The sequence below is a fragment of the Carassius carassius genome, chromosome 33 (genome assembly GCF_963082965.1).
Source record: "Carassius carassius chromosome 33, fCarCar2.1, whole genome shotgun sequence".
Lineage (NCBI taxonomy): Eukaryota > Metazoa > Chordata > Actinopteri > Cypriniformes > Cyprinidae > Carassius > Carassius carassius.
In genome coordinates this window covers 18,419,100-18,436,414 of record NC_081787.1, presented here as the reverse complement: position 1 = coordinate 18,436,414, position 17,315 = coordinate 18,419,100, and the positions used below count along the sequence as shown (strand labels likewise).

The following is a 17,315-nucleotide window of genomic DNA, read 5'->3' as shown; positions in this document are numbered from 1 at the left end:
GAGTTTTTTTTTTCACATTTGATAAAGATATTAAAGAAGTTTTTCATTTTTTCTTGTAGTTAAAATTAAAAATAGTTTTTTAAATATTATTGGATGTCACTGTTCCCACCAGTTGTTGCACAAGTTAAGGTTACGCACGATGACGAAAGCACGTTAGGGCTAGCCCTCCCGGAACTCATTGAGATTGCATTGCAGTGCCTGCAGTTCCCTTTCATAGGTCACTTCGATGCTGCAGTGACGTCACCACTATGGGAACACCTTCGGTGTGACGAATGTCTGAAGCCCTATACCATCCTGCCAATCCTATTGGCCAAATAGCGCTTGGCACCGCCCCCACGCATGCGTACGCATCGTATACCTGGGTGTCGCGCGCCATTTTGCTCAGATTTCCTTTCCTTCAGGAAAGCGAATCATCTATGCCCTAGAATTCATCTCGCGTTCTCCAGCGACTTCTACGAGCAGTGTCAACTCCTCTTCGCGGACGCGATGAGTTTTCGCAAATGCAAGGAGCCGTGTACCAGGTACATCACGAAGGGAGACACTCATGACAGGTGCGTAGTATGTCTCGGTTTACATCACGCACAGGCGCGCTTAGCGGCCTTTCCTCTTGTCCCCATTGTGATGGCCTGCGGCTCAGAGTACTGCGCTCGAGGATGGAAGTATTTTCCGACGTCACCCCTGTGTCTAACCCCGCCATGTCACTTCTGCGACTGCCGAGCCCCCTCACGAGGTGATAGCTTGGGGTGACACGTGCGACATGGATTTCGACGACAGCGCAGCGCTGGAATATTCTCCACATCGCTCGCTCTCCACTACCCTGGTGCAGAGTAAAAGCTTTATTGAGCCTGTCGTTTTCTCTAACGAGGATTCAGAGCCCACACCAGAGGCATTTAGTACCATTTCCTTCGGTTGTGGACGCTATGAGGACCACGTTTTATCCATTGGGCCTTGGGGTCTGAGGACTTTGTGGCCGACACTAGCCCTCTCCCTCCTAGCGGACAGGAGAGGCGTGTTTCCCCCTCCTACAGCGAGCTGTTGGACGTGGTTTCTCGTCTAGCCTCGTGCGGTGAGTAAATTGGGGCTGGATTGAGAAGGCCGAGGCCCAACCTTCCTCTAAGCTGGACGACCGTTTTTTAACCAGTCGGACACCTGAACAGCACCGGAAGCCTTAACCTTTTTTCCCGGACCTCCACCAGGAGGTTTCGAGGTCCTGGAAACAGCCGTTCTCAGCCCGGATTACTAACACTGCGGCCGCGGATTTCGCCACCATCTCTGACATGGCAAACCATGGCTATGCAGCAGTGCCTCCGGTGGAAGAGACTCTCGCCGAACACCTCGCGCCTAATTCGGCCGCAGCATGGAAGTCTCGCCCCCTTCTTCCCTCTAAGGCGTGTCGAGTCACGTCTAGCCTAGTTGGGAAATCCTACATGGCCGCTGGCCAGGCGGCTGCTTCGCTCCACTCTATGGCGGTCCTCCAGGCCTACCTAGCGGAGCTATTAAAGGAACTAGTCGAAGGGGAAGGTATCACACCCAAGGCAGTAAAGGAACTGCGGCGGGCAACGGATTTGGCGCTACGTGCTACCAAGCATACCGCTCGAGCAGTGGGCCGTTCCATGGCCGGTTTGATTATGGTTGAGCGCCACCTCTGGCTTAATCTCACCGACATTAAGGAAAAGGACAAATCTTTCCTCATGGATGCCCCTGTTTCCAAGGACGGTTTGTTCGGAGAGGCTGTCACCTCAGTGGTGGAAAAATTCAGGGCAGCGAAACAGCAATCAGCCGCTTTCCGCCAGCTGATTCCCCGCAGACCCAGGGAGGTTGAACGCCGACAGGCGCCCACGCGTTCTCGCTCGACCTCCTCTCACCGCCAGCGAGTTGCCTCTCGGGAAGAGCCTTCGCCCATGGCGCCCCCTCGCAAGTACTGGGGCCCTAAGGTTTTCCCATCGGCTCGCCAACATCAGCGCAAGAGGTTAAACCTGAGTTCGACGGCTAATGCCTCTCGAATAGCAGCTCCTGATCTTTTCGCTAGTGATGGCAAAATCGAGGCCTCGTGAACCAATGAAACAGTTGAACCAAATGTGCCATATTGTTTCGAGGCTTCGAATCAATCCGACACCCGTCTCAACGGTGACACCTAGTTGTCACTTGCAGGTGTTTATCTGAAACAACCTTGACGAGCCATTAAAAAAATGTGTTGTTTTTTTATTATTATAATGTTCTAATATGTGAAGCTTGTAACCTATAGGCTCCTCACTGTGCATAATGTTATTTTGGTCATGAAAAATGAATATTAATAAAAGAAATCAAGCCACAATGTCTCACTTTTTTAGAGATTTTTATTCAAAAATATTAATTTATCTGCTGTGGAAGGACTTAGCCTACTTCTTTTTTTACAGATAATTTCTCCAGCCTTTGAAAAAATTGTCTCACAAGGGACACTTGTTGCTGGCATACAAAGATATTTTTTTGCAAGGACATACAAATGAGGAAAGATTACTGCTCTCTCTTTCCAGTAAGTTAGTGGATCATGAGTTCTGGGCAAATACGCATCGTTGATGTATTTTTTCACTTCCACTGTGGCATCAGCTGTAGCATTGTGTATCATCTTGGTTTGATGGATGCGAGTATCAAAAAGTTCCCATAAACTGTCCTGTGTTTCTACTGGTGTTGAGGTTGATGGTGATGGTGATGATGATGATGATGGGTGTGATGTTGACATTTCTGGGTCTGAATAAAAATGAAAACAGCAATTAGTAACAAATCCTAAACTGACGGCATATATGAAGGATATATTATATTACATGATACAGATTACATAACATAACACAGACTGAAACTGCTCACCAGGATTTGTGTTTGAACGCATCAGTGAAGCACACTCCAGTGTGATATGCTTTTCAGCTTCCTGGGCTTTGGCAGCATTTCCAAATGCCACATTTTTGAACCTTGGGTCCAGCAGTGTAGCCAGTGCCAAGGCTCTAAAACTCTCATAACCTCCACATCTGGAGTGCAGACCTTCTTGCAGATGTGAGCCTATGAGCCAAAACAGGAGAAACACATATTTATAATAATGACAATAATATGACAGTTATGGCCAATCACATGGGTAGTATGGTCATTGTGGCCAGTGTTGGGGAGTAACTAGTTACATGTAACGGCGTTACGTAATTTAATTACAAGATTATTGTAACTGTAATTAGTTACAGTTACTACGAAAAAAAGAGTAATTAAATTACAGTTACTTATGAAATTTTTAACGATTACAAAGGGGATTACATTTGAATATTTACACACATCCACATACAGGTTTAACTGATTTATTTCCCAAATTGCACTGACTATTCTGAGACATACCGCCCTGATAATTTCTCAATGCAATTTCTGGGATGCGGAAATACAGTCTGGTTCGTAGAATACAGTCATAAAAACGAAATGCCTAACGCGGACGGAATATGCCACATTTTGGATGACTAAATCAAAAGTAGGTCAGTACACTTGAATCAAAACATGACATCGACTAGTGTCTGTGAATATAAAGCCCCAAAAATGCAATATATGACTTGCATATTCTGCGTGTCTGTGGAAATCAGGTGCGGACTGGACACTGGGAGAACCAGGACAATTCCCGGTGGCCTGGCAGCCGATTTTGGCCCACTATTTAATATCATAATTGTATACTAAAGCGATCATTTGCGAATCCACCATTTGATAATTAAATCTCTAATAAATCATGAATTGTTAGTCATGACTCGCGCTCTCTCCGCGCCTCCGCCAAACGGTTTGGATCAGACTCAGAGTAATCAATGCGAGAGAGAGAGAGAGAGAGAGAAAGAGAGAGAATAAAGTGGACTGCTGGAGCAGAGAAGCAGAACTCCTGTTCAGGGTTTCAGGTCAGTTTCATCTGTAAAGATGCTTTTTTGTCTTAGTTTTTTTATTTAATTAATCAAGCAGCAGCACGTTGCTCATCAGTCATCACTCAAAATACTATATAAAGGACATCATTATTATCTGTTGTAATGTTACAGTAGGAATTTAGCTGAAAAAAAACAGATTTTTTTAATAGGTTTAGGGGGAGCTACGACAGACAACAACACAACCCTTACGAAAATTAACATTTTAATATTTAACTATAAATCCAGAGAAAATGGTTACTATTGTTTAACTGTGGATGTAAAAATGTAAAATTATTTAACAAATGTATTTATTTAAAAATAAATACAAATCCATTTGCAAAAAAACAAAAACAAAACAAGGTTATTTTACTTTTATATAGGCTAATAAAAGCATGGTTAATTTTTGTAAGGGAAAAACATGACTCGTGTACAGTATTAGGATTTTTCTATAAAGATATTGTAGTATTGTAGAGTATTGTATTGTAAAGTATAGTTTTGTTCAATCTTGAGTATTAAAGTCATGAGAGAGATGGATAACGGCAAAATAAAGAGACTGAAGAGAAAAATAGAAGTGAAGGTGCAGTTCAGGAGAGAACTTTTAATTATTTTGCATGTCCCCAAATGAAAGATTTAAACCTTTTTTTATGTCAGGACCATACAAAAAATAGTATTGTCCATGAATTTGTTTGTATGAGTTTGAATTTTCCAATCTGAATTTTTTTCCCAGTCCGCCCCTCCTGTAAATTAATTAATGTTTCAGGAGTTTAGTACACAGAATACGTCACATGCTTATTAGATAACTGTATTTAAGTTGATGTATATGCCTTTATTTATTATTCTTTATTTTTCACAAATTTAGAAAAGTAATCAAAAAGTACTCAAAAGTAATTAGTTACATTACTTTAATAAAGTAATTGAAAAAGTTACACTACTATTACATTTTAAACAGGGTAACTTGTAATCTGCAACCTATTACATTTCCAAAGTAACCTTCCCAACACTGATTGTGGCCTACCTAATTGAACAGTTGATTCCTGCGTTGCATTTCCTTTTTTCTGTGCAAGCTTGTGCTGCAGCATCCTGTACAGTGGTATAAGCTTTGAAGCAGACACTCTCTTTTCCTCTGACATCTCTGTTGTTGCGAGTTTGAATGGTTGCAGTATTGACAATGATTGTTCAATAATGTCATAATCAATACTTGTCAGGGGAGCAGTATCATTGTTTAAGTTGGAAAGTGCAGCAGCCACTGGTTCACGTTGGTCATACAAGCGCTGTAGCATGTCAAATGTGCTGTTCCATCTCGTGTCAACCTCCTGTATCAGTTTCAGAGTTGGTCTTCCCATCAAGCTCTGCATCTCCACAAGCTTGTCCTTTGCTTTGCAGCTGGATCTGAACAACCCCACTATCTTTCTGGCCTTCTGGCGTATTTCATTGATGACTGGGGTTTGATCTAGTGCCTTTTTCACAATCAAATTTAAAGTATGAGCAAAACATGGGAAATGGCGAAGGTGGAGTAGCTGGGCACTTAGGATCATGTTAGATGCATTGTCAGTCACCATGCACTGAACTTTGGAGGTTATTCCCCACTCAGCCATTAGCAAGGCTTTAGCCTCCATGAGATGCTGGGCTGTGTGGGTTTGGTAAAACCTCCTTACACCCAGTACAACAGTTGCCATTTTTGCCTCTGGTGTTATGTAATGGCAAGTCACACCAAGATATCCATCCATATTAATGGAGGACCACATGTCAGCTGTAAGGCTAACAAATTCGGCCTTTTGTAGGTCCTCCATTGTCTTCTCCTTGGCTTTGTTGTACTTTTCGCTGACCATTATTTTAAGCACCTTCTGGGATGGGAGGACATAGCTTGGATCAAGCTTGTTCACAAATGCCCTGAATCCCTCATCGTCCACGATGGTGAAGGGCTGCAGATCCTTCACCACCATGTTTATAAGAGCCTCATCCAATTCCCTCTGTCTGACTTTTAAAAGAGAAGACAAAACATACTTTCAGACAAATACATTGGAAAAATACAGCTTCAATTAGTGCACATCTATTAAAAGCATAGCCTACTGGTTCATTATTTGGAAACCTTCCAGTGTTTATAATCAGTGCTTTATATAACTTATAAACTTTATAAACAGTGTCCCAAAAGGTTGTAATTATATTTCAATTATAATTATATCCCAAACAATGCATACCTTGCTTAGATGGCCCAGCAGTGTCAGTAGCAGGCCTAGGTACAGGGGGAATGCCATCCTCTGCACCCTGCAAAATGGCAGGATGAGTGCTCCTCAAATGGCGCATCATGGATGATGTATTGTTGCAGTAGGCTAGCTGCCGATCACAATACACACATCTCACTTTATTTGGGGTTTCTAAATGGAAATTCTCCCACACCAAAGATTTACGGCATCTCTTCTGGGGAGCTTCCATTTTATCTATCTATCCAAATCTATCTATCTATATATGAATCGATCTATGTATCTAGATATGTATCTATAATCTATGTATCTATATATGTATCTATCTATAATATATGTATTTATATATGTATCTATAATCTATCTATATATGTATCTATCTATAATAGATGTATTTATATATGTATCTGTAATCTATCTATATATGTATCTATCTATTAATCTAGCTGTCTATATATATTTATATCTATGTATCTATTAATGTGTCACTATATGTATACTCTGTCTGTCTCTAGCCTCTCAGTCAATGTGTTGTGTAAATTTAAATGTAAGTCTAAATTGCCTATAACTAATCAAATCGCACTATGTCACTATATCACCAAAAATCCGCTATCTCAAAGTCAAACTCCTCTCACAAAAACCCACGAGGTCAAAATGCGTTTATTTCACTTTTATACAGATGTGCGATTGTGTGGTCTGTTCCCGACCGTTCCAATCAAACGCTGATTCGGCGGACCACACCTGATGAAACAATTAGTGAAACACTTCAAGGCTTCGTTTGGTCATAGTCACGTGACATGGGTGTTTCGAATCACGCTTCGGATCAGTGTTTCGACACATCTGCGCTTCGGGATCTCGCAAAGCTTCGGAACGACTGTTTCGCTTCAGCCATCCTTACTTTTCGCTGCTTGCCAGGGACTGTGCCCTCCGCCAGAGAGCGCTCTTGGACCGCTTTCACGCATCCAACACTCTCATTGCAGTCCCCATGCTCAAACTTTGACTGTCTCGCTGCAAACAGCGCCTCGAGCAGCATTGGTTCGAGCTGTAACGCCAAACGCTCCCTCAGACATTCTGCGCAATCCTGCTTTCAGAATTCGAGGGGCGATTCAAGGGTCCCGCACAGACGGCCCGTTTATGACGGCTCGCACAGCCGCCACTTTTTCGCTAGCGGCAGAGCCCGATGTTCAATCTGTTGGTCTAATTCCTGCTGTGGACACGTTTCAGGATTATACACGAGACGCAGCGGCTTTTACGCATACACTTTCCCTGTGCACGAACGCCAAGAGCTTTTCGGGCCCGGACGTTTTAACGTGTATGACACCGTTGCAGGAAACTGAAATTTTGAGACCACTAATACTGTTTCGGGCCGCGTGGGAACGCTTGCCCGGCATTTCTCAATGGGTGTTACGCACAATTTGTCACGATTACACCATTCAGTTTCGAAGAGGCCCGCCTCCTTTCCGCGGAATTCTTTCCACGGTGGTGAAACCGATGGAAATAGCGGTGCTGCGACAGGAGATGTCAACTCTGCTGAGCAAAGGGGCTATAGAAGAAGAGCCCGCTTTCAGCAGGTGGTCCTGGAAGCTTTATCCCCTGCTGAGGCGGGGTCTGGAGATCTAAGTCTTTGCCCTGTGAGAGCTTTAAAGACTTATGTGGATCGCACTGCCCCATGGCGTGAGTCTGACCAGCTGTTTGTCTGTTTTGGACATAAGAATAAAGGCCATGCGGTTACAAAACAGCGCATGTCACATTGGGTGGTGGAGGCAATATCTTTAGCCTATGAGGCGCACGGGCTCGCTTCGCCCTTAGGAGTTAAAGCTCATTCCACGAATTCTTCTCGAGCTTTTCTCAGTGGATCTTCTATGGATGATATCTGTGCTGCGGCAGGATGGTCCTCACCGAGCACTTTTATCAAGTCTTACAGTCTGGATGTGAGGATGGCTCCTGGCTCCCGGGTTCTCTCCGCTTGAGCAGATGCTTCCTTGGATCCCAGCTATCAGGTACGTCAGGCGTTATGGTATAGCGTTCCCATAGTGGTGACGTCACCGCAGCATCGAAGTGACCTATGAAAGGGAACATCTCGGTTACGTATCGGTAACATCCTGGCCGTGCCGTACCTTGATAGCATTCTTCTTCAGTCATGAAATCTGAGCGAAATGGCGCGTGGCACCCAGGTATACGATGCGTACGCATGCGTGGGGGCGGTGCCAAGCGCTATTTGGCCAATAAGATTGGCGGGATGGTATAGGGCTTCAGACATTCGTCACACCGAAGGTGTTCCAATAGTGGTGATGTCACTGCAGCATCTCGTTGCCTATTCAGGGAACCATGGTTACATACGTAACCGAGATGTTTGGAAAAAAATAATCTTTGAATGGAAGTCTATGAGAGCACTCGGGGCGAATCTCAGTTTGACAGAAATCTCCCAAAAAGGGGCGGTACTAAACAAAATGCGACTCAACGCTGATTGGACTATTTAGAGGCAGAACAAACAGTCTAGAATAGTGAAAGCTAGCATGACACTGTGGTTGAATGTGAAAGAAAAAAAATCCCTCCCTTTCGCACTTTGGTGGTGTGTCGCCCAATCGCCCTAATGGAGAAACCGGCACTGATATATATATATATATATATATATATATATATATATAAATATATATATGTGTGTGTATATTTATATATATATATATATATATATGTTTATGCATGTATAGACACATATATATACACATATAATTAGTATTTTAAACATATTCTGATTCATACATTTAGATGTGATATTAAAATATATTGATAGGAAATATATAGGAAATATATATATATACATACATACATACACACGTCCACACATTTTATTGCTACAGTATTGAATTATGCAAGTTTTCATTTTGAGCTGCAATAATATAATAAATATTGCTAGATTCTTGTGGGACTGTTCTGTTCTATCTCCATGATCTGTATGGAGATAAAACAATAAAAAGAGCAACTTCACTCAACATATTGGAATAACTGTCCATTATGAGAGCTGAATGAGTTGTCAGAATCTTTTTCAAAAGCGGCTCGTGTCTCTGCCAAAGCTAATTGGTCTTTATTTCATGAAGGGCAGAATGAGGGATACACCTGTGTCTCTCTGTCAACAGCTTTCTGACAGCTGGGAGGATAATTAACATTTCCAGCAGTCATTATCCAGCCTTAATGTGTGTGGTTTCACATTAGTACAAGAAGCATTTGTCATATTTGTTTAGTTTTTATGATTCATATTTTTATGATAGTTATATATACAATGAGTCTAGAAAATAATCACCCCCTTTAAAATAATAGCTTTCTGTTGCTTTGCAGCCTGAAATGAATATGTTTCAGTTTTTGTTTTATTCAGCTTTAATTACTCAGTTCAACATCTTAATGAATGATATAACACCAACATGTGTAAAAATGATCTCCCCCTTTTGTCAGTATTTTGTTGAACCACCTTTTGTGTGTGTGTGTGTGTGTGTGTGTATTAATATATATATATATATCTCCATATCTATGGAGATAGACAACAGGGATAGACAACTGAGGTTAGTTGTCACACTTTTTATTCCAATATTCCAATGCATGTTTCTTGGGGTTTATTTATTTTTGAAAAACAATGTCTTTATGGACATAAACCTTAAAATCTTGGCTACAAATGCTTTTGGACATTTCTATTATTATTTCTCAGGAAAAAAGATTGTCCTTCATTGTAAGTTTGTTAATTATATGTTAAATGGTGTTAGTTTAACTTAAAAAAAAAAAAGTGTAAATATATAGTACACCTTGGTCAGTTTCCCAAAGGTCTGCTGTTCTGGGATCTGTTTCCAGCCAATAATGGTCATGTGTCCTGTTCCCAGAGGGTCTCCTTCAATGATCCGTGTCCTGAAAAGCGACTGTATATAATTACAGGCCTATAGGCTTTTTAAAAGTGTTACTGCCTCTTTAATAGAGAACTGGATTGCTCATGATGTCATAAAAAGTGAAGCCAACACACTGCCATATTGGTATTTGCAAACATTCAATTGAATTAATAGAAAACTGTACAATTTAAATAAGAAAATATTACCTAACAAGTCAGCATTTTTATATCTGAAGTCTCCCTATACATGCTTACAATGAAAAAGTGCTAAACATGTAAATGGTTAGTTAAATTCACATTCATTAAAAAAACAAGTTAAACCTTAAAACTTATTTAAAACTTAATTTGCCTATTTGTGTTTATGAATGTTGTGTTGTAATTTTGTTGTTAGTGGTACAGTAGACAAACTGCAAATGTTTCAGCAATGATTTTGTTAACAGCATGCATTTTGAAGCAGTTAATGATTTAAACGTTTTAATTAATAATTAATTCAACAACATACAGTATGCGTAACACTTTACTCCTATGGAAACTTATTAATTCTAATAATTCTAGTAAGCGCTTCTCTTGTAGAGCCTGAACTAGATGTTGCTTAATCAGGAAATAAAATACTTGCATCATAACTTATTTATAGAAATATCTATGACTTCCAGCATAGTAAACTTTACATTTTAATACAATATAGTGCAATATAAGCTTGTATTGTAATTTTAATCCATTTACATTTAAGTACATTTAAATCCATTTCTGCTACTAAACTTGTATAAATGCATCCTCAAATAACACAATTGCATGTTATGGGACAGCAGTTTTAATATTTTACCTCCTCTTCCATGATTTATCAGTCTGACCTCCACATGTCACAACTCATGGCCTGGTTTGGAGATGTTTTACAATGTGATGTTTTTTCGCCTGTAGAGCCGGATCAGTTAGTACCTCTGCTTATTTATGTGCACTTATGCATTTCATTAACTCAACGACAGTTTGATATAGACTGTATTTACTCAAAAGAGGGAAGCTATTACTGTTTTCCTTCGGGTCACACATGGGAAAGACACACTAGTAAGAGCTAATCTGTGGATCTACATGTGTAATTGTTTTTCAAGTGAGATGGGAAGTCTGTGTGTGTGATTTGAAGCCATTCATTAACCGGGCTAGCTCGTTTGCTGCAGGCACTGATGGTTATTGCTGTTGTAAAGATTAGGAAGCAACAGGAGCAAGTAGGATGAACAGACTGTTAGAATGGCTCCATTTGCCACATGTGATGTGATCAGCTCACCATATTTTATTCAATGGCAGGATATTCGTTTTAAATAAAATGGCCAAAAACGGAGGATGTTCTGGAACGTTCCAGGCCTTTAGACAGCGCTCATGCTAATTCAGAATGGCAGGGGAGAGTAGTGTTGAGTTCAATAAGGTCACGCTGCACCTGACACCCCTTGACCTCAGCAAATGGATATTGTGCTGCTTCAGATGCGCCGCTTGCAATTTACTGCATGAAGGTTGCATGTGGTTCTCTGACGGTCGATTATGGTGAAAATGGGGTTTTTGTCTTAGCCCAGTCAGTGGGTTTACTCAACAGGCTCAGGTTTATAACATGTTTTTAAAAAAAATATATAATTTCATTGTTTTTGAAGAAAATGTGAGAGGTTTCTAGGTAGTTTAAAGTGATTACGTATAGACCGAAGACAAAAGAGATTGTCTTAAAGAGTACCTTTCCTTACTTTACTGTAGTAAACAATAGTACACACACACACACACACACACACACACATATATATATATATATATATATATATATATATATATATATATATATATATATATATATATATATAAAATAGCAAACAAGTCTGCAAGGAGTAAAGTAGTGTCATGTAAGCTTATATAATAAGCCAAAAAAAAATTTCCCCCTCATACCCTCATTCTACCTTCTTTTGATGACCTGAGTCCCTCATTTGGGGTTTGAGTTCTGTCTGCTGGCATAATGTTGATTAATGAAATATTGTGTATTTCAACATATCAACAAAACATTAATGTTTATGGTAATCAACTTTATGCCTTAAAAAAGTTGATTGAGTTTAACTTAAACTGAATTTATATATTTCAGTTTTACACGTATTGTGCAGTTAGTATTATGCCACCTTGGCCAGTTTCCCAAAGGTCTGCTGTTCTGGGATCTGTTTCCAGCCAATAATGGTTATGTGTCCTGTTCCCAGAGGGTCTCCTTCAATGATCCGTGTCCTGAAAAGCGACTGATGGACTCTTTGTTTTCAGCTTCGCCTGCATTTCCATGTTTAATCACCAATTAGCAGCTCCTCTGCATCACATTAAGAGACTTGCTGAAGCATGCAGTTACAGCTGGCTCTTGATTCTCTGCGAAAATGTATTATTTCATCATTATGACCTACAGAGATAATAGACAAGATATTAGATGTAGTTAGTTGAGTTACTTGTGTTGGCCATTTGTAAAGCTTAATTTTTTATTTCAAAATAAGCAAAGAAAAATATATACATAGACAGTAATGGAGACTTCTTATGGGAAAATTAAGACATTGTTACTTGTCTTAATCTGTACACTGTAAACCGCTTTCTTATCCTCTGAACATATCTCTTATGTGTGCAATCACCAACGAATACTTGATATTGCACTGAAATGCAGTCAGTTACCATTAATGGACCACAATTCCATGTTTTTGACCTGTACCCAAGTTCTTTGGTGTTTTGCTTGAGGCTGAATTACATGACTAAGAACCCCCCTATCTCAAATGCCACATAGTGTACTTCTGAATTAGGATAGCCATCTAGTTTATTTAAGAAGAGTTATATTCACGATTCCAGTGTGAAGCACTTTGAAATGTAGGCAGAAAATGTATGCTGCCTTTTAAGATATCTTGTTTTTGCCAAAGGTATCATCTTATGTATTCTTGTATGGGAAAGGCAGTCCCATAATGCAAGGTAACAATTTTAATGGAAAAAGTTCATTCAAGATAACAGATGAAGAAAATGAATTCAGTCCATACCGAAACATATTAAGAAAAGCAGTTTTATTTAGGCCCAAGTAAACAAATTTTTGTGTGGAGTGTATTTTATGCTGGGTTCATCTAGTCATTAGCTTGCAACATGCAAACAGCAAGCTCTGTTGAAAATCAGTTGTGATGCTACATATCTTGAATGCTCATAAATTGGTCACTAACAATGTTACATTTAGTTTAGGATGCAATGTAGGCAGCTCACTAGGTATTGGAAGAACCTTTAGCCATTAACCATTACTTTAAATGGATAGTTCACCTTTGAAGTTGTTCAAACCTATATGAGTGAAAACCAAAGAAGATATTTTGAAGAACATTGGTCTGTGCTGTGCTTTTGTCATTTTTTTTTCTTGTTTTAAGCCTAAATTTAGTTTAGTTTAAAAAGCAAATCCTGGTGAAATTTTTTGCTTATCAAGTTAACTTTTTATTGAGGATGTTTGGATATTTTTGCTGTGAATGCATAACAAAACTAATAAAAAAGAGAAGAAGCAATGGACATTTTGTGATTTAGTGCAAACTCTAACACAAAGGAGCTAAGCATTTCATCAGTTCAGTCTGTGGGACTTTGACATTGGCCTCTAGGGGTTTCTATTGTTTTATCAGCTAATTTTTCTTTATTTATCCACCAGGACCTGCGTGCAAGTCAGCATCCCCTAAACTGGAGCGTGAGGAGCCCAAGTCTGAGAAACTGCTGGATAAGGCCAGCGAGAGCAGAGCCTCATTGAACGAGCTCTCCACATCCAGCTCTGAGACCCACTCTGAGGCCACGTCTCCCCAGGACGGGGGTCCCATCCTGGTGTCACACGGTGAGGTTGTTGGGGGCTCGCTGGCTCCGTGCGGCGCCCTACACTCTGTATCTCGACCTCCGAGCACTCTTACTCTGGGCCGACCGCCCAAGAAAGGATCTTCGGTGCAATGGATGGAGATGCCGGATAAGAGGCGGAACAGCGAGCTGTTCCAGTCCCTCACTAGTGGGGTTGGTCCGAGAGAAGGTGTGGGAAGCAGTCTTACCCGGAGGAAGACTCTGGAGAGGCCCAGCATGGAGGAGGAAATGAAAGAGTGCATCCAAGATTTCAGAAAAATCAAGATCCCTCCGGCGTTCCCAGAGCGCAAACGGCAGTGGCAGTCAGAACTGCTTCAGAAATACGGCCTATAAAGAAAACTCAGGATAGGCCACTGGGATAAACTATCCAACCGATTCACACTCTTGCACAATAGATTGCCCAACAGACTTTAAAGCCCTCAAAGGCCTTGATTCACAATGAGAAACCAAACAACTGAGTATCAGAAAAGAGAATGAAAGAACTTGAGCCAACGAAACGTTCCACTTTGCTCTGTTTTTGTTCAGATTGACAGCACCATTCATATCTTTGAACTATACTTTAAAAATCTACCGAAAAGTGTTGATGGAGAATGTTTCAATGAAAAGCCATTCCATCTAGAGTCATCTAAACAAACCTTTCTGTTGTCCAGAAGGTCTGCAAACATAGTATATCTCTGTAAACTATTAACTATACATTTTAAAATGTTCATCAAATTGCAGTTAATCACATATATATCAGCATTTGCTAAAAAAAGCCCCCATTTTGCAGTCAAGTCTATATCAATCCTGAGCTGTTCGCATACGACACTTCCATATATTGCTTAATTTTTTATTTATGTCTACAAATTGTAGATGGATGTCTTTGCATCATTTCTTGTCATATCTGTTTTTTGTTTTCTTTATGTGTCACATTCAAAAATGTTTTAAGTCTTGTGCCACATTAAATGTGTTCATTTATTGGAATAAATTATATTATATGGATGTTAAACTGACAGCCATAATATAATTCTATACAATATATTTAAATATATAAACATACAGCTGTATATTTGCTGAGAATCATTAAGCCAGAATTGGAAGGTACGATGAACAAGTAGCACATAATCTAAAATCCTAACTGGAATATAAGAGGATATGGAGATTTTATATTAGCAGCGTAAAATGAGGACAGATATATAATGGATAAATTATCTTCTCATTCCATCCCTTCAAATGACCTAATTGTTGCATTTATGTAATGGGCTACAATGTACATCATCTACGCACTGGTTTTTCTCTGTGTGAGGTTTCTCTGACTGATGCCTAGAAACTGTCCATTGTCTGCCATTCGTTTTCTAAAGTGTTTGTGTGTGTGCTTCTGTCCATAATTGTGCACACATATTTCTTAATGTAAATTTCTATAGAACCATTTGTGACAGAAATTAGGATTTGGAATCACAAAAAATATGGAAAACAAGGAAGTGTGTTGCTACAAATGATTCATATTAATCCTATATTTGGTTCCAGAGCTGGATTATGAAGAAGGCCAGGAGTTAAACTCCAAAGATACATGTCCACGGTTGGTTCCCTTACGGTTTGTCTCAGTGCGAAACCTTAATGTGAAAACATCTTTAAGAATTTATCATTTTGACACGTTTGAGTTTGAGCCTAGCCAGATTTCTTTTTAAATGAAAATTAGCTATGGCAGTGAACCAGTAGCTTAATCCACGTGCTGAAAATGGTTCCAAGATATTGTTTATAGCAGAGCGTCATTCTAGACTCTGGGAATGATCTTTCCATCTGCCGTCGGCTGCATATCAAATGTCAGTGAGCATTCACAGTGCATTCTCCATAAAGACTTGTGTTTGAGAGATATTAGATGATTGCCCTCTAATTGATGTGTATGGAGTTCCACGCACGTTTAAAGCACAACATTCTGTAAATGCCGGTTTGAGATATGTTATAGTTTCAATCCAGGACACAGGTTTGAAAAGCACAAGGCACAGTTGATACTGTTATCCTAGAATTATAATGTTTAATGGGTTTAAATCAGGACTTAGTGTTAGTCTACTCTGAAACCTGAAATGCTCCGAAATTTGTGAAGACATTTGTTGTTATATCTATTGATTTGCCTCAGTGTCCCGTAATAAAAGTGTCATGTTATAATAGGCGATTTAATGTGTGTTTCGTCTACCTTATTTCATTCAGAGTGATATTTTGGGATATATACTTTAATAACTTTAATAATATATATATTTTAAATCTTTTGGTATTTTACTAAAATATTCACCTTCCAGCACTTTTATTCTTTTTGTACACAAGAAAAGGTCAATATAATACCAGGCTTTTTCAGACATGACATAAACATTTTATTTTTTTGAGAAAACAAAACATGTCCCTGCATTTCATCCTCCAAGTCATTTTGGGCTTGATTTTCATTAAGGCAGTTGCATTCAATGGCCTTTTTCCAGAATAGTCACATATTTTAGCTAGTGCTTAGCAGCTGTCAAAGCTCCACCTTACACATAATGTAATGTTTGTTTCTCATTTCATTGCATCCAGTGTTTCTCCATTTCCAAGGGCCTCTCCACTTGAATTGTGCATAAATGGATGCTTTTTCATTCCTTAGAGGGATTTATTTATTGATTTAGAGTTGTCTGTTGTAATATTTTGTTTCTTTTTGTAGGAGAATGGCATTTTTGAAAAAACGTTTTTTAAAGTAAGTTATAGTTTAACTTTGTTTACTCTCTGTTTTTGCACTTTTTTTCCAGTCCATAGTCTTCACTCATATTTATCATTTATTATGTTTTCTTGGCAACACTGTGATGGTAAGAAAAAATACATCTCTTCTGTAAATTTAAAGCTGGCGGCACACTAGACGATTTTAAGGCCGATTTCAAGCTTAATTTGCACCCCTGAATGATCGGAGGGTGTGGACCGATTTGCGGCTTGTCAATTATTTTTGTCCAAAAAAATCCTCTATTGTGTGGTGGCATTAGGATTATTTAACTGCACCCGATCGAGACGGAACTCAAATCATAAATATAAACATGTTCGAGTGGAGCACTTTTGTATGATGGATGGATGCAGTTCACTGGACTTCTATTGGACTATTGAATATTACCATCCATTCACCCATCTGAATTGTAAGGAGGTAAGGAAGAACAGATCAATCCAAATCTGCAGTCGGTTTGGACAACTTCTAAAACACCTTAAGCGTCCAGCAGGGATTCCTTCAACAAAGACTTCATGGCATTTCACCTGCCTCAGATAGCTGGTAAGTCCTCAAGAGCACAATTATTCTGAGAAGAAGCAGCCAGTTTTATTATTCATATGAGTGGAGACTTCATTTAGGTTGAGTCTTAACTTTATCATCCAAGGCTTTTCTCTTCAGCTCGCTTTAATCATTTCAGACATCTGAAATTATGCTTTTCATGGAGGCATGGACAGTTTTAGTCATGTAATCAGTCAGGCAGATCTCACATAGTTTATTCATACCTGTCAAAATGACGTCTG

The 17,315-nt window shown here is 39.6% G+C and overlaps 1 protein-coding gene across 1 annotated transcript in view; it reads left to right on the top strand.

Annotated features, from left to right (window-relative positions):
- Positions 1–15,972, top strand: part of LOC132113910 (BTB/POZ domain-containing protein KCTD8-like) — a 36,241-nt gene extending 20,269 nt beyond the window's left edge. Inside the window, exon 2 of the mRNA XM_059521964.1 lies at positions 13,627–15,972. Coding sequence (XP_059377947.1) covers positions 13,627–14,153 — 527 coding nt within the window. The 3' untranslated portion in view covers positions 14,154–15,972. The remainder of the gene's footprint in view (positions 1–13,626) is intronic.
- Positions 15,973–17,315: the final 1,343 nt, after the last annotated feature.